General features: G+C 36.4%; 1 protein-coding gene across 1 annotated transcript in view; it reads left to right on the top strand.

Moving 5' to 3' along the window:
• The window catches only part of LOC112659662 (uncharacterized), a gene marked incomplete at its 3' end in the record, with an annotated part of 258,850 nt that overhangs the window by 21,210 nt on the left and 220,529 nt on the right, over positions 1 to 17,111 (top strand). The window contains exon 3 of the mRNA XM_049106032.1: positions 15,832 to 15,908. Coding sequence (XP_048961989.1) covers positions 15,874 to 15,908 — 35 coding nt within the window. The remainder of the gene's footprint in view (positions 1 to 15,831; positions 15,909 to 17,111) is intronic.

The following is a 17,111-nucleotide window of genomic DNA, read 5'->3' as shown; positions in this document are numbered from 1 at the left end:
TTCAGGCATCAGGAGGAAGTTTTGCTGATTTTAGAGCTTGCCAGAAGGGTTTGGACAGTCCAGGTCAGATCAACACCTGGAGGCAATGTAGGCAAAGAAAGTGAAGGGAATTATAAGAGCAGAGAGAAAAGTCAAGGATATGTCAGGAATAACACAGTAGTAGCTGACTTGATGAGATAAAGTACTTTGTAGGGCTCCTTAAATTTTGCAACTTTCTGTATTTGTAAAACAGAGTAATCAGAACACATTAATGACTGGCCTTCTGATTTTTTGGAACAAGTTATTTCTTTATGAGACACATATACATATAATACAGGTGAATTGTGAGCTTTTGTTCTTGTGTGGTCTCTTTTCTTGGGTGATTTGGTTCCATCTTTATCCATCTGGAGTGGTTTACCTGAGGCCATGGTAGTGGAGGTATCATGGGCTTGGTTCCTGGAAGGGAATAGCTCGTCTCTGGGAACCTGCCCTAGTATGTCCAGATTGAAGAAAGATGTGGGTTAATCAGGAAAATAAGAAAGCATGTGGGAATAAGTCATAATATCTTTAGGTCAAACCATTGAAGACATTTAGCCTATTGTTTTCAAAGCCATAAGCCAGCAAAATGGGCTCTCTGCCATGTGATAAAAACATAAGAAAAAAAACATTACCAAGTTACATAATAACGTACTTGCTTTGGAATCCTGCTACATTGTGTTCCACTTATGTGATCTTGGGCAACTTGTCTGACCTTTCTGTAGCTCAGTGTTCTTATCTGTAAAACAATAGAGATGACACTTGCCCTTCTTACTTCATAATGTTGTGAAAGACCAGTTTGATACAACATCTGAAAGTGTTTTTGAACTATTTAAAGTACTATATAAAAGTAAACTATTATTATTGTGCTGTTTAATATTATTATTATTTTATGGTATAGATTTTGGACTCACCCGACTGTCCCTTAGGTGGAGTTCTTTTGTTGGATGACATGGAATGGGAAATTGGAGGCATGGCATGTAGATGAGATCACAGGCTCAGGGAGGGGGACAGACTGGATTCAAATCCCAGCTCTACCATTTCATACTGGGTGACCTTGGGCAAATTGACTTCTCTATGCCTCAGTATTTTGTTTTTGTTCTGTAAAATAGAAATAATAATAGCATCCACCTCATATGTTGGTGTGAGGCTTATATTAAAACCTAAAATAATGAATGCGATAATTTAGATAAAGTCTTAGTAGAGTTCCTGGATCATTGTAGACGTGGGATAAAGATTAGCTTCGGGAAGGAAGATACCCTAACTACTCTGGATAGATGGCTGGGACCTTGGCAATGAGTTCTGGAAAGAATTGTTGCTTGGTGAATATAAATTTCATAAATTTTATAGAACCAGGCGTATGCTCCTTTAAAAAAAAAGACTGGTAGATCCATCAAAAGTCTTTATTAAGATCTATTCCCTCAATAGTTTGTCATTTTCCAATCTGAAGACTCTGCCAAATTCTAAACATAATTGTTCCTTAGCCACAACTAGCCCAGAAGGCACAAGTGGACCAGCATGATAACATGTTCAGTGGGCATTGTGATTAGTGGGAAAGGCTTTATTCATTCATTTATAACCTTCTGGTCATCTTATCATGTGGAAACAAGGAAAATAAATAGCAGAGTAACAACAACAAGAACAAAAAGGCTGATAGATATGGGTATATATATATATCTACATATATCTCATACATATACATAGTCTTTCTCACGTATGTATGTATGTATTCATATATATTTATATATGTAAACATATATTTACAGAGAACCCAATATTACCAAGTGTTAGAGATGATAATAATAATGATGGATAATTAAATGAGAAATGGATGTTTATTATTTACTAACTGTTATGACCTATTCTAAGTACTTTATGTTCTTAACTGATACATTGCTTGTATTATAAGAGAAGATAAATATCACCACTCACACTTTACAGATGAAGAAACTAAGACTCAGAAATATTCAGTAACTTGCTCAAGGTCATGCAACTAATAACAGTGGACTGGATTTGAACCTAATTGACCTAGGTATGGTGCCCACACTTGGAAGCAATAGAACCAATCTCAGCCAGCTCCTGGAGAAAAGTAAGTGATGAAACAAATTCAGATTGAGACACAGCAGACTAATAGAACATCTGCTCAACCCAAATCTCCATCAAGTGAAATTTCTGGCAGTTTAACAAACCAAGATTAATGGGATGAGATAATGTGAATTATTGTTTTAAATGTTAATGTACTCAGTGTCCCCAATGGATGATTAATAAAGTTGAATTAACTATTCCTAGAAAAAAAAACCCTAAATATAGACATTCCTATGAGTCTGTAGTTCCAGATCAAATGGGATTATCCCACAGAGAATTGGAATCAAAAGAATGCACTGCAGCAAGCATATATTCTAGGAACAATAATGCACATGATGTAATTTTTTTGAAAAGGCCGAAATATGTATTTCCAATCTATCATTTAAAAAAAAAACTATATTTTTTCAGCTTTCCTTGAAGGGGAATGGTTTTATTCCTTACCTTTCTTTTCTCCCTTCTCCCTGAAAATGTCATTTTACTTCTTCGTTTAGCATGTATAGTGGTCATAGCTACTTGTAAAAACTTGGAATGATTAAAAAATTATAATTTTTACATGGATATATATAATTTTTGAAGGATTGGTTGATGAATGATGGGAATTAGAAATGCAGAAGCAAGGAATGTTAGGAATGAGGAAGGGTGGAGCAGGCTGTGGAAAAAGAAGAATGTATTCTGTTCAAAAACCCATGCCATTTGGAATCCCCCTGAAATTATCTTAGAAGATATTTTCTAAGATATTTTATTTTTCTTAGAAGATATTCTAAGATAAAAATCTTAACTAAAATCGATATACGTAAATATTTGATTTTTTCAGTCCACCCTCCTCAAGGGATTCAAGGAAGACATTATAATTTGACATAAAGACATTCTTTTTATATAATTTTTTTTCCCTTGCTCAACCGTTGTACAAATTTTAACAAAGTGCTTCTTATTAAGGTAGTTCAATGCCTATGAGGTAACAAGTGTCAAGCATAAAACACTTTAACAAAATCTTAGTTGTTTTCCTACCTTCTCTTCTCTCATTACTACAATCCATTCAGTACTTAAGGTATAACTCTGATCATTTTACTTCTTTGGTCAAAAACCTTAAATAGCTTCTCATAGGTGTTCCCTGCTTGGTTAGTTACTTTTTGAGGGAGGCATCATGTTATGGTGGACAAACTTGGATTCTGGAGTCAGAGAGTAGTGAGTTCAAATAGCCTCCAAGTCTTATGGCATATGTGGTCTTAGACAACTCAATTAATCTCTCAGGATATTAGTTTCAATAGGATGGAGATACTAATTCATATCACACAATGCTGCCACGACTATTATGTGTAACTGAAGTGCCTGATCCAATAAGCAGTATTAAAATAATAAAAAATCAGCTATTAAATCATATATTAATAATCTAATATCTTTATCAGTCAAGAATTTCCCATCTTCTCTGTTTTTGATCCTATAATACATTGTGTACTATTATCGTAAATGTATTTTATTGCAAAATTAATCATAACTTTCTTATGGGCAAGGGCTTTTTCTTACATCTTCTATATAATAGGAGCCTAGAAATATATGTAAACTTAATGTTAAAGTTAACATTAAGGCTACTTGTTAAGCTCTTAAAATGTAAAAGTTACTTTATGTGAAATGAAGACATTCAAAACCAGAACATACGTGTGTGTGTGTGTGTGTGTGTATGTGCAACTGTGTAAAATTTCTCACCATGATTTAAAATGATTCTTGTTTATTTGGTATAGATGCCAGAGGGTCCTATGAAGATTTAATCTGGGGGGCACCTGGGTGGCTCAGTGGTTGAGTGTCTGCCTTTGGCTCAGGTTGTGATCCTGAGGTCCCAGGATTGAGCCCCACATCAGGCTCCCTGCAGGGAACCTGCTTCTCCCTCTGCCTGTATCTCTGCCTCTCTCTCTGTGTGTCTCATGAATAAATAAATAAAATCCTTTAAAAATTATCTGATTCTATAAAATAATTTATAAATTACCTCCATCTATGATTTTGAAAAATCTGTTCATCTTGCCCCATATTTTAGTTGTTACATCACTTAAAAGCTCTCCCTACTTAAAGCTTCTTAATGATTCTTCTTGTTCTGTGATAAAACCCTCAACAGAAGGGTGCCTGGGTGGCACAGTCAGTTGAGTAGCCAACTCTTGGTTTTGGCTCAGGTTGTGATCTCAGGGTTCTGGGATCGAGCCCTGTCACCAGCTCCATGCTCTGCGCAGAGTCTGCTTAAGATTCTCTGTCTAGCCTATGTCACTCTCAAGTGGGTAAATAAACCTCAAAAAAAAAAAAAAAAAAAAAACCTCAGCAAGCATGCCACCCAAGTTGGACTGTCAGCCTGCTCATTCCCAGTGAATATAAAGTTCCTTCTTTAAATAACTGTTAATGAAAGTAATATAAAACATTAAGGAAGCCTTAAGATAAATGACATCAGTGCAAAAGGGGAGGCACACATAGAGTGCCAAAAAATCCATATGTTTGAAAAGCCCCACAAATTAACGTAATATTAGAGGAAAAAAAATTATAAATATTAAAGTTCCTCAAAACACTTTTTTTTTGCCATTTATATTGAATAGCTTCATTTCAGAAAATATAATTTTTTTGTAACGGAAAAACCACCTATTTTTTTGTTATTTTTTTTCTATTCCTGCTACTTCCTAACTCTGTATCCCCAAGGCAATTGTGTGCTCTGAAATTTACATTATCAGCTTTGAGATTTTGTGAATATGAAAGAATAGGATCCTGTGGTGACAGATGGCAGCTCACTTGTGGTGAGCATAGCATAATGTAGAAACTTGTGTCACTCCGCTGTGCCCCTGAAACTACTGTAACATTGACTGCCAACTATACTCAAATAAAAGCAAATTATTTTAATGATTAAAGTTATGATTTTTTTATGACAAGTTTTTGCCGGGTCCCAATTCTTGCCACAGCACCACAATTACCAACAAATTTTTGGAGATTTATGCGGATCACGGATAATTTCTGAAATGATGCTTTAAAATGAAGTGCTTATGGTAGGGAAGGAAATGGGGATTTTGTCACATCTTCTCCGTGTGGTAGGCAGCTTCTAAGAGGATCTTGATGGTCCTTGCCTCCTGAGATTCATGCTCTGTAATCACATCTCCTGAAGTACTGGTTGGAATAATTTACAGGATTCTAATAAATGGAATACTGTAGAAATGATGGATGTCACTTCTGAGAATAGGGTATAAAAAGACTGGAGTTTCTGTGTGGGTCTTCCCTTGGATCAGTTAGTTTAGGGGAAGCCAGCTGCTTTATGAGGAGGCAAGTCACATGGAAGCGTACATGAGGAGTTCAAAAGAACTTCCTCACTACTGCCTGAGTTGACTCAAGTCCCTGCCAACAGATCCATTGCACTCTGTGAGGGACCCTAAGACAGAACCATCTTGCTATGCCAATCCAAGGTTTCTGATCCTCAGAAACTAGGGTGATCAAAGGTTGCCATTTCCAGATGCTAAGGAATTTGTTACAGAACAACAGACAACTGGGGTGTCTGGGTGGTATGGTAGGTTCAGCATCTGACTCTTGGTTTTTGGCTCAGGTCATGATCTCAGGGTTGTGAGATCGAGCCCCGCATGGGTCTCCACACTCAGCCCGGAGTGTATTTAGGATGCTTTCTCTCTCCACCTTGGCCCCTTCCTCCTGCTGTCTCTCTCTCAAATAAATAAGTAAATAAATCTTTAAAAAGACCTCAAAACAGTAGACAACTAATAGCATGCCCCCACCCAAGTTTTTGATACATTTATTATAATAAAGGGTAAAATAATTAGCAGGATTCCAGGAGTGGAGAGCACAGCTATCTCAGTGTGCCAGTGGAAATGATGTTGATAGCAGAGTGTATAGGAAATAAATCCCATTCCTCAGGCACTTTCTCTAAGCTCATTTTCCAATGCCTTTATAGGAGTTGTTTAGTTGGTATAAAATTTCATTTATACAAAATGAATTAGTCCTTGAAATCTGCTATACACCATGGTGCATACAGCCAACAAGATTGCATATTTACTTAAAATTCATCAAGAATTGCATGTGGGGGCACCTGGGTGGCTCAGTGGGTTAAACTTCTGCCTTCAGCTCAGGTCATGATCCTGGGGTCTTGGGATCGAGCCCAGCATCAGGCTCCCTGCTCAATGGGGAGTCTGCTTCTCCCTTTCTGTCTTCTTCTGCCTCTCCCTCTTTTGTGCTCGCTCTCTCCCTCTATCAAATAAATAAATAAATAAATAAATAAATAAATAAATAAAATCTTATGAAAAAGAAAGTGCATCTCCTATTAAGCATTCTAACAACATACTAGAAAAAATAGACACAAGGAAAGTTTTGGAAGTGAGGGATAGGTCTACTACTTTGATGATAGTGATGTTTTCATAGTCATCCAATTGTACTCATTAAACATGTGCTGGCTTTTAAATATCACTTACATCATAACAAATTTGTTTTAAAAGGTTTAAAAACTAGAAAATTATTTACACATAGTAGTGAATAAATCACATTTTAAAATCATTTCCAAATTAAAAATATATATAGGTATATATTTCATGTAGAAGATGTATTACAAGTTCATAGTAGTTTTCTGAGAAGAACCTGAAGTATTAAAGTTTTAATCTTTTTTGTTTAGATAAAAACTTATTAGCTGTGATTATCAATCATAGGTTATTAACTATTTTTATCTATCCTATTTTACTGTCCAATATCTGTATCTACATCTGTTCACAAATACAAGTTTGCCTGGGTAATGAAAAGTTTTTAAGTATTGATGTGACCATTATGACAATTTTACACCTGCTTAACTATCCACTTGTCTCACACGAAAATGATATCAATTATTAATTAATATTCAATTGGAAATTGAATTTATATAGCATGCATAGGAGACTCTGGTGTTTAATCCTTCTCTCTTAAAATTCATATTTAAGAAAATATTCTTAAGTGCACTAATAGGTTCTTCAGCTACATTTTTCCTCTCAGGTCAACTCTATAAAGAGAACTAATGTAGCAGAGTATAACTTTAGAGAAATATGAAAAAAGGAATTATGCCTTTAAGGAATGCTTAAAGTAAAGATGCTGAACTTTAGGGTAATCATCATGAAGTAATGTTATTTGAGACTCTTTGACCCAATATTCCATCTGACAACCTCAGACTCATTGTTTAATATTTTAAAAGGTTAAATAAAAAATATGTAAACTTTTTCTCACGGTTCCAGTTCTGGCTAGTTCTAGCAGCGCTCTGTGACGGAGGTCACTATGGTTGCCAGGCCCTTACTCAAGGCCATTTTCTGATGGCAGCTTCATAATAAGAAACTATTGGACATCTCAATGGACATGTCTTAGAAGAGGGGGAGCACATGCATAGTTATGTTGGTTTTGTAAGAGGCACGTGGAGCCAGCCAAAAAAATTGTAGATTTCTTTATGCCTTGGAAAAATAAGGACATAGTCCAAGATATCAAAATAGTTCATGAAATTCAAGTAACTCCTTAATGTTATCTAGTATCCAGTCTATATTCAAAATCACCAATTATTCCCCAAATGCCCTTTACTGTATTTTTGTCCAAACCAGGACCTAATCAGGACCATGCACTGCATCTCATCTTGTGTCCTGTAAGTCAAGCCTGACATATTGATTGGGTCAGATGTACCACAGATATTCGTTCTATAGACGGACTTGTTGCATTGCTTCCATCTGGTGATGTTAGCCTGTTCTCTTATTCCCTGTACTTCCAATAATATGGAAGTTGATCTAAAGGTGTTAACTTCAAGATGAATGTCTTTGGCTGGAAGACATTGGAGGCAATATTGTGAACTCCATATTTTGACACAGTTAGATGAATAATATCTGATCATCGCATCATTTATGATGCTAAACTTGGTCATTGATTTATGGCGATGGCAACTTGACTCATCTATTATGTTCCCTTTGAAACAAACAAAAATCTATGTGATTACTTTGGTATCAAATAATATCCACTTCTCATCAACCATTTACTTTTTAGTGTTATTATAACAATTGGTAATCCTTGCCTGAAATAATAATTTCATGAAGAATTTCAAAATTACGGGGTACCTGGTTGGCTCAGTCAGTTAAACAACTGTCTTCAGCTCTGGTCATGAGTCTGGAGTCCTGGGTGAAGCCCCTCATTGGGCTCCCTGCTCAGTGGGGAGCCTGATTCTCCCTCTACCTCTGCCACTTCCCCTCCGGTGTACTATCTCTCTCTCTCTCTGTCAAATAAATAAATAAGAATCTTTAAAAAAAAGAATTGCAAAACTATGGCTTTATATTCTACCATTTTGTCTAAATTTGTCAGCTGTAATTCTTCCATAAAATAGAATTTTCTCTGCCCAACTGCCATTATTTTATTACCCTAAATAACTTCTAAAAAGATAGGGTAGAGGCACATGGATGGCTTAGGTGGTTAAGCATCCAACTCTTGATTTCTGCTCAGGTCATGATCTCAGGATTGTGAGATCAAGCCCCGTGTCCAGCTCTCTGCTGGGTGTGGAGCCTGCTTAAGATTTTCTCTCTCTGGGATCCCTGGGTGGCTCAGCAGTTTAGCACCTGCCTTCGGTCCAGGGCGTGATCCTGGAGTCCCGGAATTGAGTCCCACATCAGGCTCCCGGTGTGGAGCCTGCTTCTCCCTCTGCCTGTGTCTCTGCGTCTCTCTCCATGTCTCTCATGAATAAATAAATAAAATCTTTCAAAAAAAGATTCTCTCTCTCCATCTCCCTCTGACCCTCCCCTCTCCTAGTGTCCTCTCTCTAAAATAAATAAATAAATAAATAAACAAGCAAACAAATAAACAAATAAAAATAAAAAGACAGGGTACACGTAGAGAGTTTTCATGATATTAGGTCATTGGTAGACATTTTACCTAAAAGACAAATGTAGGATTTTATTTTATTATTTTATTTTCTCTTAAAGACAGGATTTTATATTTAACATCAGAAATATTTTTTTCCTCATGACTCTAAGATAAACCTCAGTAAAGCAGTTGTTAAAAATAGTTTGAAAATTAAACAAATTTAGGAAATTTGTATGTTATGAAAGAGCTTTCAAAAGTCTGTAAAGTGGTGCATTATTCCTCAGATATTTCTCAGTATCTCCCCTACTCTGGATCATACCAAATATTTGTATCATATTTGATTTTATATTTTTTGAAAATTTAAATTTTCTTATTTTTTCAACCCATGTCTTCATATTTTTATATTCCTTTGCATATTAATAGAAAACCTATTCATTTTTTAAAAAATTTACCTGAGAGACAAAGAGAACACGAGCTCTCTTGGGTACAGGGGGTGGGAGAAGCAGAATCCCCACCAAGCAGGGAGCCCCATGCAAGATTTGACCTAAGCTTGGGATCATGACCTGAGCTGAAAGCAGATCCTTAACCAACTGAGCCACCGAGGCACCCATAGAAAATCCATACTTCTAAGGGCCTGGGATCTGATTCCCATGAACTTTGAGTAGAAGATGATGTAGAATGGAAAGATAACTTTTGTTGTTTCTTGGTCTATATTTGGAGAACGACTTTTAGGAGTGTTTTTGTTTTTGTTTTTTGTTTTTCGTTTTTTAACGATAGTGTATCTTCACTCCTCACTCTGATATTTGAGAAATGTAATATGGAGTTTAAAGTATCTAGACATTTTTATGGATTTCATCTGGCAAGAGTTTGATGACTATTGGGTTAATCCTTCAATATAAATAATTGTATGAATGTTATATTTAAAGTGAATTGTTTTAATAAGGTTGTGCCCCTTCAAAGGGTAAATTCTACCTATAATTTGACTTGAAAATTTTATTTTAATGATATATTTACATTTTCAATCACCATAGAATTATTAATTATATCATATATACATAGTCTTGATATATAGGTTTAAGATTGACATATTTTAAAGTTGCTGGTACCTATGTACTTATTCAAAAACTATATAATTTTTTGGGAAACTGAGAGAAAATTAAAACAGTTAAGTCACTAGAGACAGCATTCCTACATAGAAATACAGATCATATATTTTCATGCAAGATTTTACTTAAATATATTGCTTATATTGCTTGGCAAGGCTCATGTAAATTTTACGTTTTTAAGATTTTACTTATTTATTCATGCAAGACACAGACAGAGAGAGGCAGAGACAGGCAGAGGGAAAAGCAGGCTCCATGAAGGGAGCCCAACCTGGGACTCGATCCATCACACCCCGGGCTGAAGTCGGTGCTAAACTGCTGAGCTACCTGGGCTGCCCAAATTTTAAGTTTTTAGAAAAAAAAATTGAAGAATTGATGTTGAATTCAAAGGCAATTTTAACATTACTCTTTTATAAATTTGATAGATGAAATTCCAGTATAGAGATGATTTTCCATATAAACTTCAGTTTTTGTTATTTATAAATATATAATTGCAATGTGGCAATGATTTCTCATATGGTATGTTTGGCTACTAAGCATTGCTTTCAAATAAAGATAGTTGGTTCAAATCATGTAATATATGGTTAAATAATATTAAACTCAGAGCTCCATAATATAAGGGTTAGGAACATGTGTTCTGGAGGCCAATTCTCCAGGCTTGACCTAATCTTGCTCTACTCAATTTCCTCACTTCAAAAATGAGGATGATAATAGTATTTACCTGAAATAGTTAATGTGAGGATTCGGTGGATGTTACGTAAAATCTTCACAAATTAGTGCCTAGCATTACAGGTACTCAGCCAATATTAGCTAAAATTGAATTATGTCCTTTATTTCTTTCTTCTTCCCTATGTTAGCCATTACCACAGGCAAGAAGAGTTCGAATAATAACATCCAAGTAAAGTATTCATTGTTAGATAAAATGAAAAATAGGCATCTACTCAGTTTGCAGAATCCAACTGACTCTTTGGTGACTTACATTACTTGTTAAAAAACAGAGAGAGTTGAAGAAATAGAAATAGTTTTTGAGGATTTATGGATTTTTTGAAAAAACTAGCAACATTTACAGTGATTATCCTATGTTGTTTTTTTGAATATAGAAGCATCTAGGACAATCATGTTCTCTTTGTGTTATTTTTTTCATACTTTGTTTAGAAAAGGTGGTTCAGACTAGGAAAATCTGAAGACATGTTTTTGTAAAAATGTTTAAATTTTTTAGGGATAATTAGTTAGGAATATTTTAAATGTGTTTAGATGTTGGATGAATACTCAGAACATAACTATCTTAATTTCTGGTTTAGTAACAATATTTACTGATAATTTTGCCAAATTGTTCCCTGTGTAATCCCCAGTTATAACAAACCATCACTTGTTCAGACTAATAGGATATGGTGGAAGGTCAGAGTTGCAACATATTTTGAAATAAACTCTATACAAAAAAGAATTATTTTTATATGGAAGAAGATATATCACTAAAGCTGCATGAAATAATTATTACATGATAACATTTGTGATAAAATCTTCCTTAATGAGGTGACAAATTTTAATTTCTTCACTGTTAATAAATAATTGATGCTTCTTGAGTACTTGAGAGGATCTGAACATTTTTGGCTCTGTGAGGGCATCCACTCTTTTTGCAAACCATGCTTGCTCTATTTGATCTTTTTTGGAAAACTGTTTGATGCAAAGGATAATTTCTAAAGTTTCTAAAGTTTTAATAAAGTTTTACTGTTAGCCCTTTCTATTCATTTCCAAAGGACCATATACATCCATTGATTTAAGCCTTAATTGTTTTCACAAGGATGGGCTAGTTATGGGCTAGTAATAGAAACTGTATGAGGTCAAGTGAGTGAAAAAACTGTCACCCTATGCATACAACCTCTAAAATGGCAATATAACTCTGTGAAGGGCCTGTTACATTTAGATTAAGAACTGAGCTTTGGAACCATAGAGACCTGCCACCAGTCTTCACAGTGTACTGTCACCTTGAGCATGTATCTGCAGCACTCCAAGCCTCAATCTACCCAAATGCAAAGTAAGTCTGATGCTCAGAATATAGGGATCACAGGGCTGTTGTAAGAATCAAATGACAATGCATACAGAAGTGCTTAGAAGTGTCTCAGGGTGGCTTTGTTAATTCCCATCACTTAAATTCCATTATCTTGCTGGTGACAGCCAGAAGCTCTGATCTCTTCTCCTTCTATCAGACTCCTGTGTCTCACTCCTACTTACCATTGCCACGCAGGCATCACAAAAACACTGCAAATTTAACACGTCCAACCTGGAAGCTTCTATTTTGTTCCTCAAAACCGTGTTTGCATTACTTATCCCATCTTTCCCATCTCAGTAAATGACACTAGAGAACACTAATTGACTTAGGCCAGAAATTTGAAATTAGTTTTTGGGTTTTAATTTCCCCTTGTCTTCTTCATTCAATTCATCCTCAAGACTTCTTTGTTTTGTCAAGTGGTTCATCCTACAGCTTGTTCTACATACACCTCTAGGTCTTTGGTAAGCTGGCCAGTCTAAACCTACAGTCTTCTCTGTCACACAAGGCTCAACTGTGAGGGCACATCCATAGGCCTTCTGGTTGCTTTCCATCAAAGGGGAGTTTCTTAAGAGTTAGGAAGGGGAGAAGAGAGGTCGTGTGATAGATAGTTCTTCCCTCCCTGTGAGGTTAAGGCTGCACTGAGCTGGCTTCATCCCTCCATTCCAGAGTTATTGTTCTGCTCATGATAGATGACTTTATATGACTCTCCTTCCAGTGTCTGGTGACTGCTCTGTCTCCTCATCCCTTCAAACCTAACAGTGGGAGCAGCCTGCTCCTAAATCTACAGCTTTGCAATAATACATTCATAAATCCCTCTTTCTTCTCCAGTCATCTAATTTTGAGAATACGTGTTTCTGCTGGGGCCCTCACTAATACAGATCCTAAGCTTGGGCTTTCTCCGTGGTTAACCACGACAAGGCACCCATTTTTCTCTCTTGCAGTTAACTAACAGCACACTTGCCATGTTGGTTCGGGAGGTACCATGGAACATGTCTCTTCTCAGGATTTTAACTGAAAGCCTGGCATGACCCTTCTGTTCTTTGCTTTCTCCTCAAACTGTCTCATACTTCTTCTCCAATTCTTGGAGGATTTCTACCTCAGAGAGGAAGGGTTGGGGTGGGGGAAAGCCACCACATGTGCACATTTGGCTGCTTGATTCCCTTATTTTTACCTTTTTCTCCAGTTCATAATTCACAGGGAGCGACAAAAGAAAGGTTCGCCACTGCCTCATGCATTCTAGTTGTGACTTTTTAAAAAAGATTAATTTATTTGGGGGGGGGGTGGAGCAGAGGGAGAGGGAGAGAGAGTCTTAAGCAATCCTACCTTGAGCACAGAACCTGACTTGGGGCTCGATCTCATGACCCTGAGATTACGACCTGAACTGAAATTGAGAGTCAGAGGCTCAACTGACTGCATCACCCAGGCGCCCTGGTTGTGATTTCTTTTTAATGTCCTTCACATTGAGAAGACATTTCCCCCTCTCTGATTACCTGGAGCTATAGTAGCTGAATTTTGCTGAGAAACAGGATATATAGGAGATAGGAATAAATAAACAGGCATTTAATATTTTTAAGATTTCATCACTGGTTATATATAAGACAGATAATTACTACTCATTTACTTAAACCTTTTACTAGCTTCCCGATTGCACATAATATGTAGATTGGTTAACATTATCTGTTGGTCCAGCAGGAACCTCTTTATGTTTCCAACCCAATTTCCCAATATTCTCCTTTGGGGCTGTACTTAGGTCGCACTGATCTTCTTTTTAAAATATATATAACTATCTCCTACCTAAGGCTTTTGTACATGCTCTTTGTTCTGCCCGAAGCAATGAATTCCTTTCACTTTTTGCATGGCTAGACTATTCTTTTACTAAGATGTCATTTAAAAAAATCACTGTCTTTCCTAACAATTCCCGCACAACCTTGTCCCCTAAAATTCTTCTCTATACTATTCTTTAGATTGTTCTTACCATGTTTGCCAGTTTTATTTATTTCTCAAGTTTATTTATTTTATTTACGGTGTCCACTAGGAAGGTGACTTTAGAATGTCAGGTATAATCTTTATATACCACTGGCCTCTACACTGTGTCTGACATAAAGCAAAACTATAATAAATATCTGTAGAATAAGAGACTGAATGAAGTACAATGCCTGGTAGGGTATCAGTGCTCAATAAATATAGATTAGCATTGCTGTTACGAAATCTCACTCTAATTAGTATGTGATAAACTTAAGAAGATTTACTTAGTAGAATCAGATTTTTTTTTTATTAGATCTCACATACTTATTTTAGAGATCCTCTTGGCAGCTATATTAAGAAACTTATTTATCTAAACCAAGCACAATACATAACATGGCATCCTTTCCTTGGAAGCCTGTGGTAGGGAAGGTCTTCTGAACAGATTTGTGAGTTTTTTTTTTTTTTAATGAAGTGGACTCCACTAAGATTTACAGAAGATCTACAGAGTTTTAAATGGAATTAGATAACCAGAAAAACCAACTGCTGCAACTAAAAGAGAGAGAGAGAGAAACCAAAATAAAGGAGTCTTTGGACTCCCAAATCTACTGACAGGAAAAGGCTGAGGAAACTACTTAGCTGCAGACATGGGCTAGCTTTTATGAAAAAAGCAAGGAAAATCCAAAGAATAGAACCAAGTGTCCAGAGGACAGAGCTGAGATCTATGGAGAATCATTCCTACCTTGACCTTGAGATTTAATCAAGGAACTACCAATATTCACTTGTTTGGCTTTCATAATTACTATAGAGTCAGGATCTTGGCCTCCTATTTGCACATTTTTGTAGTTTCCTCTTACCTGTACCAGAGTTCATGGCGTACAGCAGAAGTGCTGCTTTGTCCTTCCCAAGGCTAGATTATAATGGATTGCAGCTTCATTCTTGAGTTCTCTCTTTCTCTTTCATTCCCTCAACATTCACCTTCTCTAAATATGTTGATATTTGTCTATATGATACCCTTTTACAACATCTGGATGAGTATTATTAATGGGGTTGCTATACATTATACTGTGCATGGGGTAGTCCTGAGTTATGCCTGTTGCCCTAGAATAATGGCTTCCTCTTTGACTATCAGAATGTCCTGGATTGGATGATAAATTATACGATCACAATTATTATTAACATCTCTAGCATCCTACACATTCAGCCGTATATCCATTTACATTTTGTTAAAATCTACCATTGTGTGTTATGAGTACTGTTATGCGGTATGTGTGTGTGTTAAAGTGTGTGTGTGTTTGTGAGAGAAAGAAAAAAAAAGAAAAGAAAACTGGGTTTGTATCCACCAAACATTTCTCCTACTTTTTAAATTTTTTTTTTATAATCCTTTCCACCTTCCTGCCTAAAAGTAACTAAGCAGAGTAAGGAAAGTAATAATCTATAAAAAAAAAAAAAGTAGCTGCTGGGGATTCCTGGGTGGCTCGATGGTTTAGCACCTGCTTTTGGCCCAGGGTGTGATCCTGGAGTCCTGGGATCGATTCCCGCATTGGGCTCCCTGCATGGGGCCTGTTTCTCTCTCTGCCTTTGTCTCTGCCTCTCTCTTTCTCTCTGTCTCTCGTGAATAAATAAATAAATCTTTAAAAGAAAAAGTGACTGCTGAAGGTATAACTCCCATATTTGTATTTGTCTCCTGGAACCCTAACCTTAGAGTAAGCATATCCAGGTCTTAGAAAACCCACTTTTGCATGCAATGTTCCAAGTGTATTTTTAATCAATTGTATCTCATTTCTGTTTTCTTTGATACAGGATTTGAAATTTGAAGGGGAAGGACTCAATCAGTACATTCCTATGTCCAATTTAAAGACTGACAAAACATTTGAGAAGTACGTGCCTTCTTGGCAGGTTTAATGCATTTTATTTTCTTTTGTCTGTTTTGCTATAGATTGAATATGGGTCAATTATAAGCATCAGGCACAAATCTACTTTGATTCACTTTAAGAATCAAGTTTGTGGAAACCATGACCTCCTTTCCTCCTGACATTTATTTGTGTCCTTTCATTCATATATGGCTGTTGAAGATGGGGTGTTATAGATATGGTATTATAGCTGGGAGCCATGTCTTATTTACTTCTCAGGAACTATCTAAAAGTGGGAGCTTCTATCCAAAGTAGTGACTTCCAGGATCTGGGTGTGGCAGTTGCTGCTTCCCCATGCCAGGAGAGGAGATGCAGAAGTAGTGGGTGTAGGTCAGAGGAGTTTGCACGTTAGATGGTCTCACTTTGAATCTTTGACTTTACCCCTTAGGATTCTGAAATCTCTGATAAGATATCCAACATTCCCCAGCATCAGTTCATCAGTGAAGCAGAAACAATAATACCTTGTTGGATTATCTTAAAGGGCTAAATGAAATAATAGATATAATGTATTTAAAAGAGTGCCATGCTTAGGGGGGCACCTGACAGGATGAGCACTGGGTGTTATTCTGTATGTTGGCAAATTGAACACCAATAAAAAATAAATTTATTATTAAAAAAAAACAAAAACAAAAAAACAAAAAACAAAAAACAAAATAAAAGAGTGCCATGAACATGCAAAACATTCAGTAATAACTGCTAATACTGTATATCAGTGGTGTTCAACGGGGACCAATTTTGCTTGTAGGGGACGTTTGGCAAAGTATGGAGACATATTTTATTGTCACGACTGGAACTAGAAAAGGGTCTGTTGATGGCACCTAGAGGGCAGGGGCCAGGGATCTTGCTAAACATTCTACAGTGCACAAGCCAGCCTCCACAACAAAGGGTTTTGTGGTTCAAAATGTCAATAGGGCAGACGTGGAGAAATCCTGTTGTAGACATCAATGCTACATTTATTCATTGTTATTTTACTTAATTTCTAATCTGACTAGCAGTGAAAACAAGGTATCAACTGGAGAGGGGCCTGTATTTCTGTGAAGAGTATTCAGTGCCCCAGAGAACAGGCCATGGGGGCAGGATTATACATTGCTTAGGTGTCAATCAACATTCAAGTACAGTAGGATCACTATACTTCTAATCCTAGGACTTTAGATCAGGACAATGGCCAAC

This window comes from Canis lupus, chromosome 35 (genome assembly GCF_003254725.2).
Source record: "Canis lupus dingo isolate Sandy chromosome 35, ASM325472v2, whole genome shotgun sequence".
NCBI lineage: Eukaryota > Metazoa > Chordata > Mammalia > Carnivora > Canidae > Canis > Canis lupus.
Note: the sequence above shows the minus strand (reverse complement) of the source record. Positions and strands in the feature narration are given on the sequence as shown.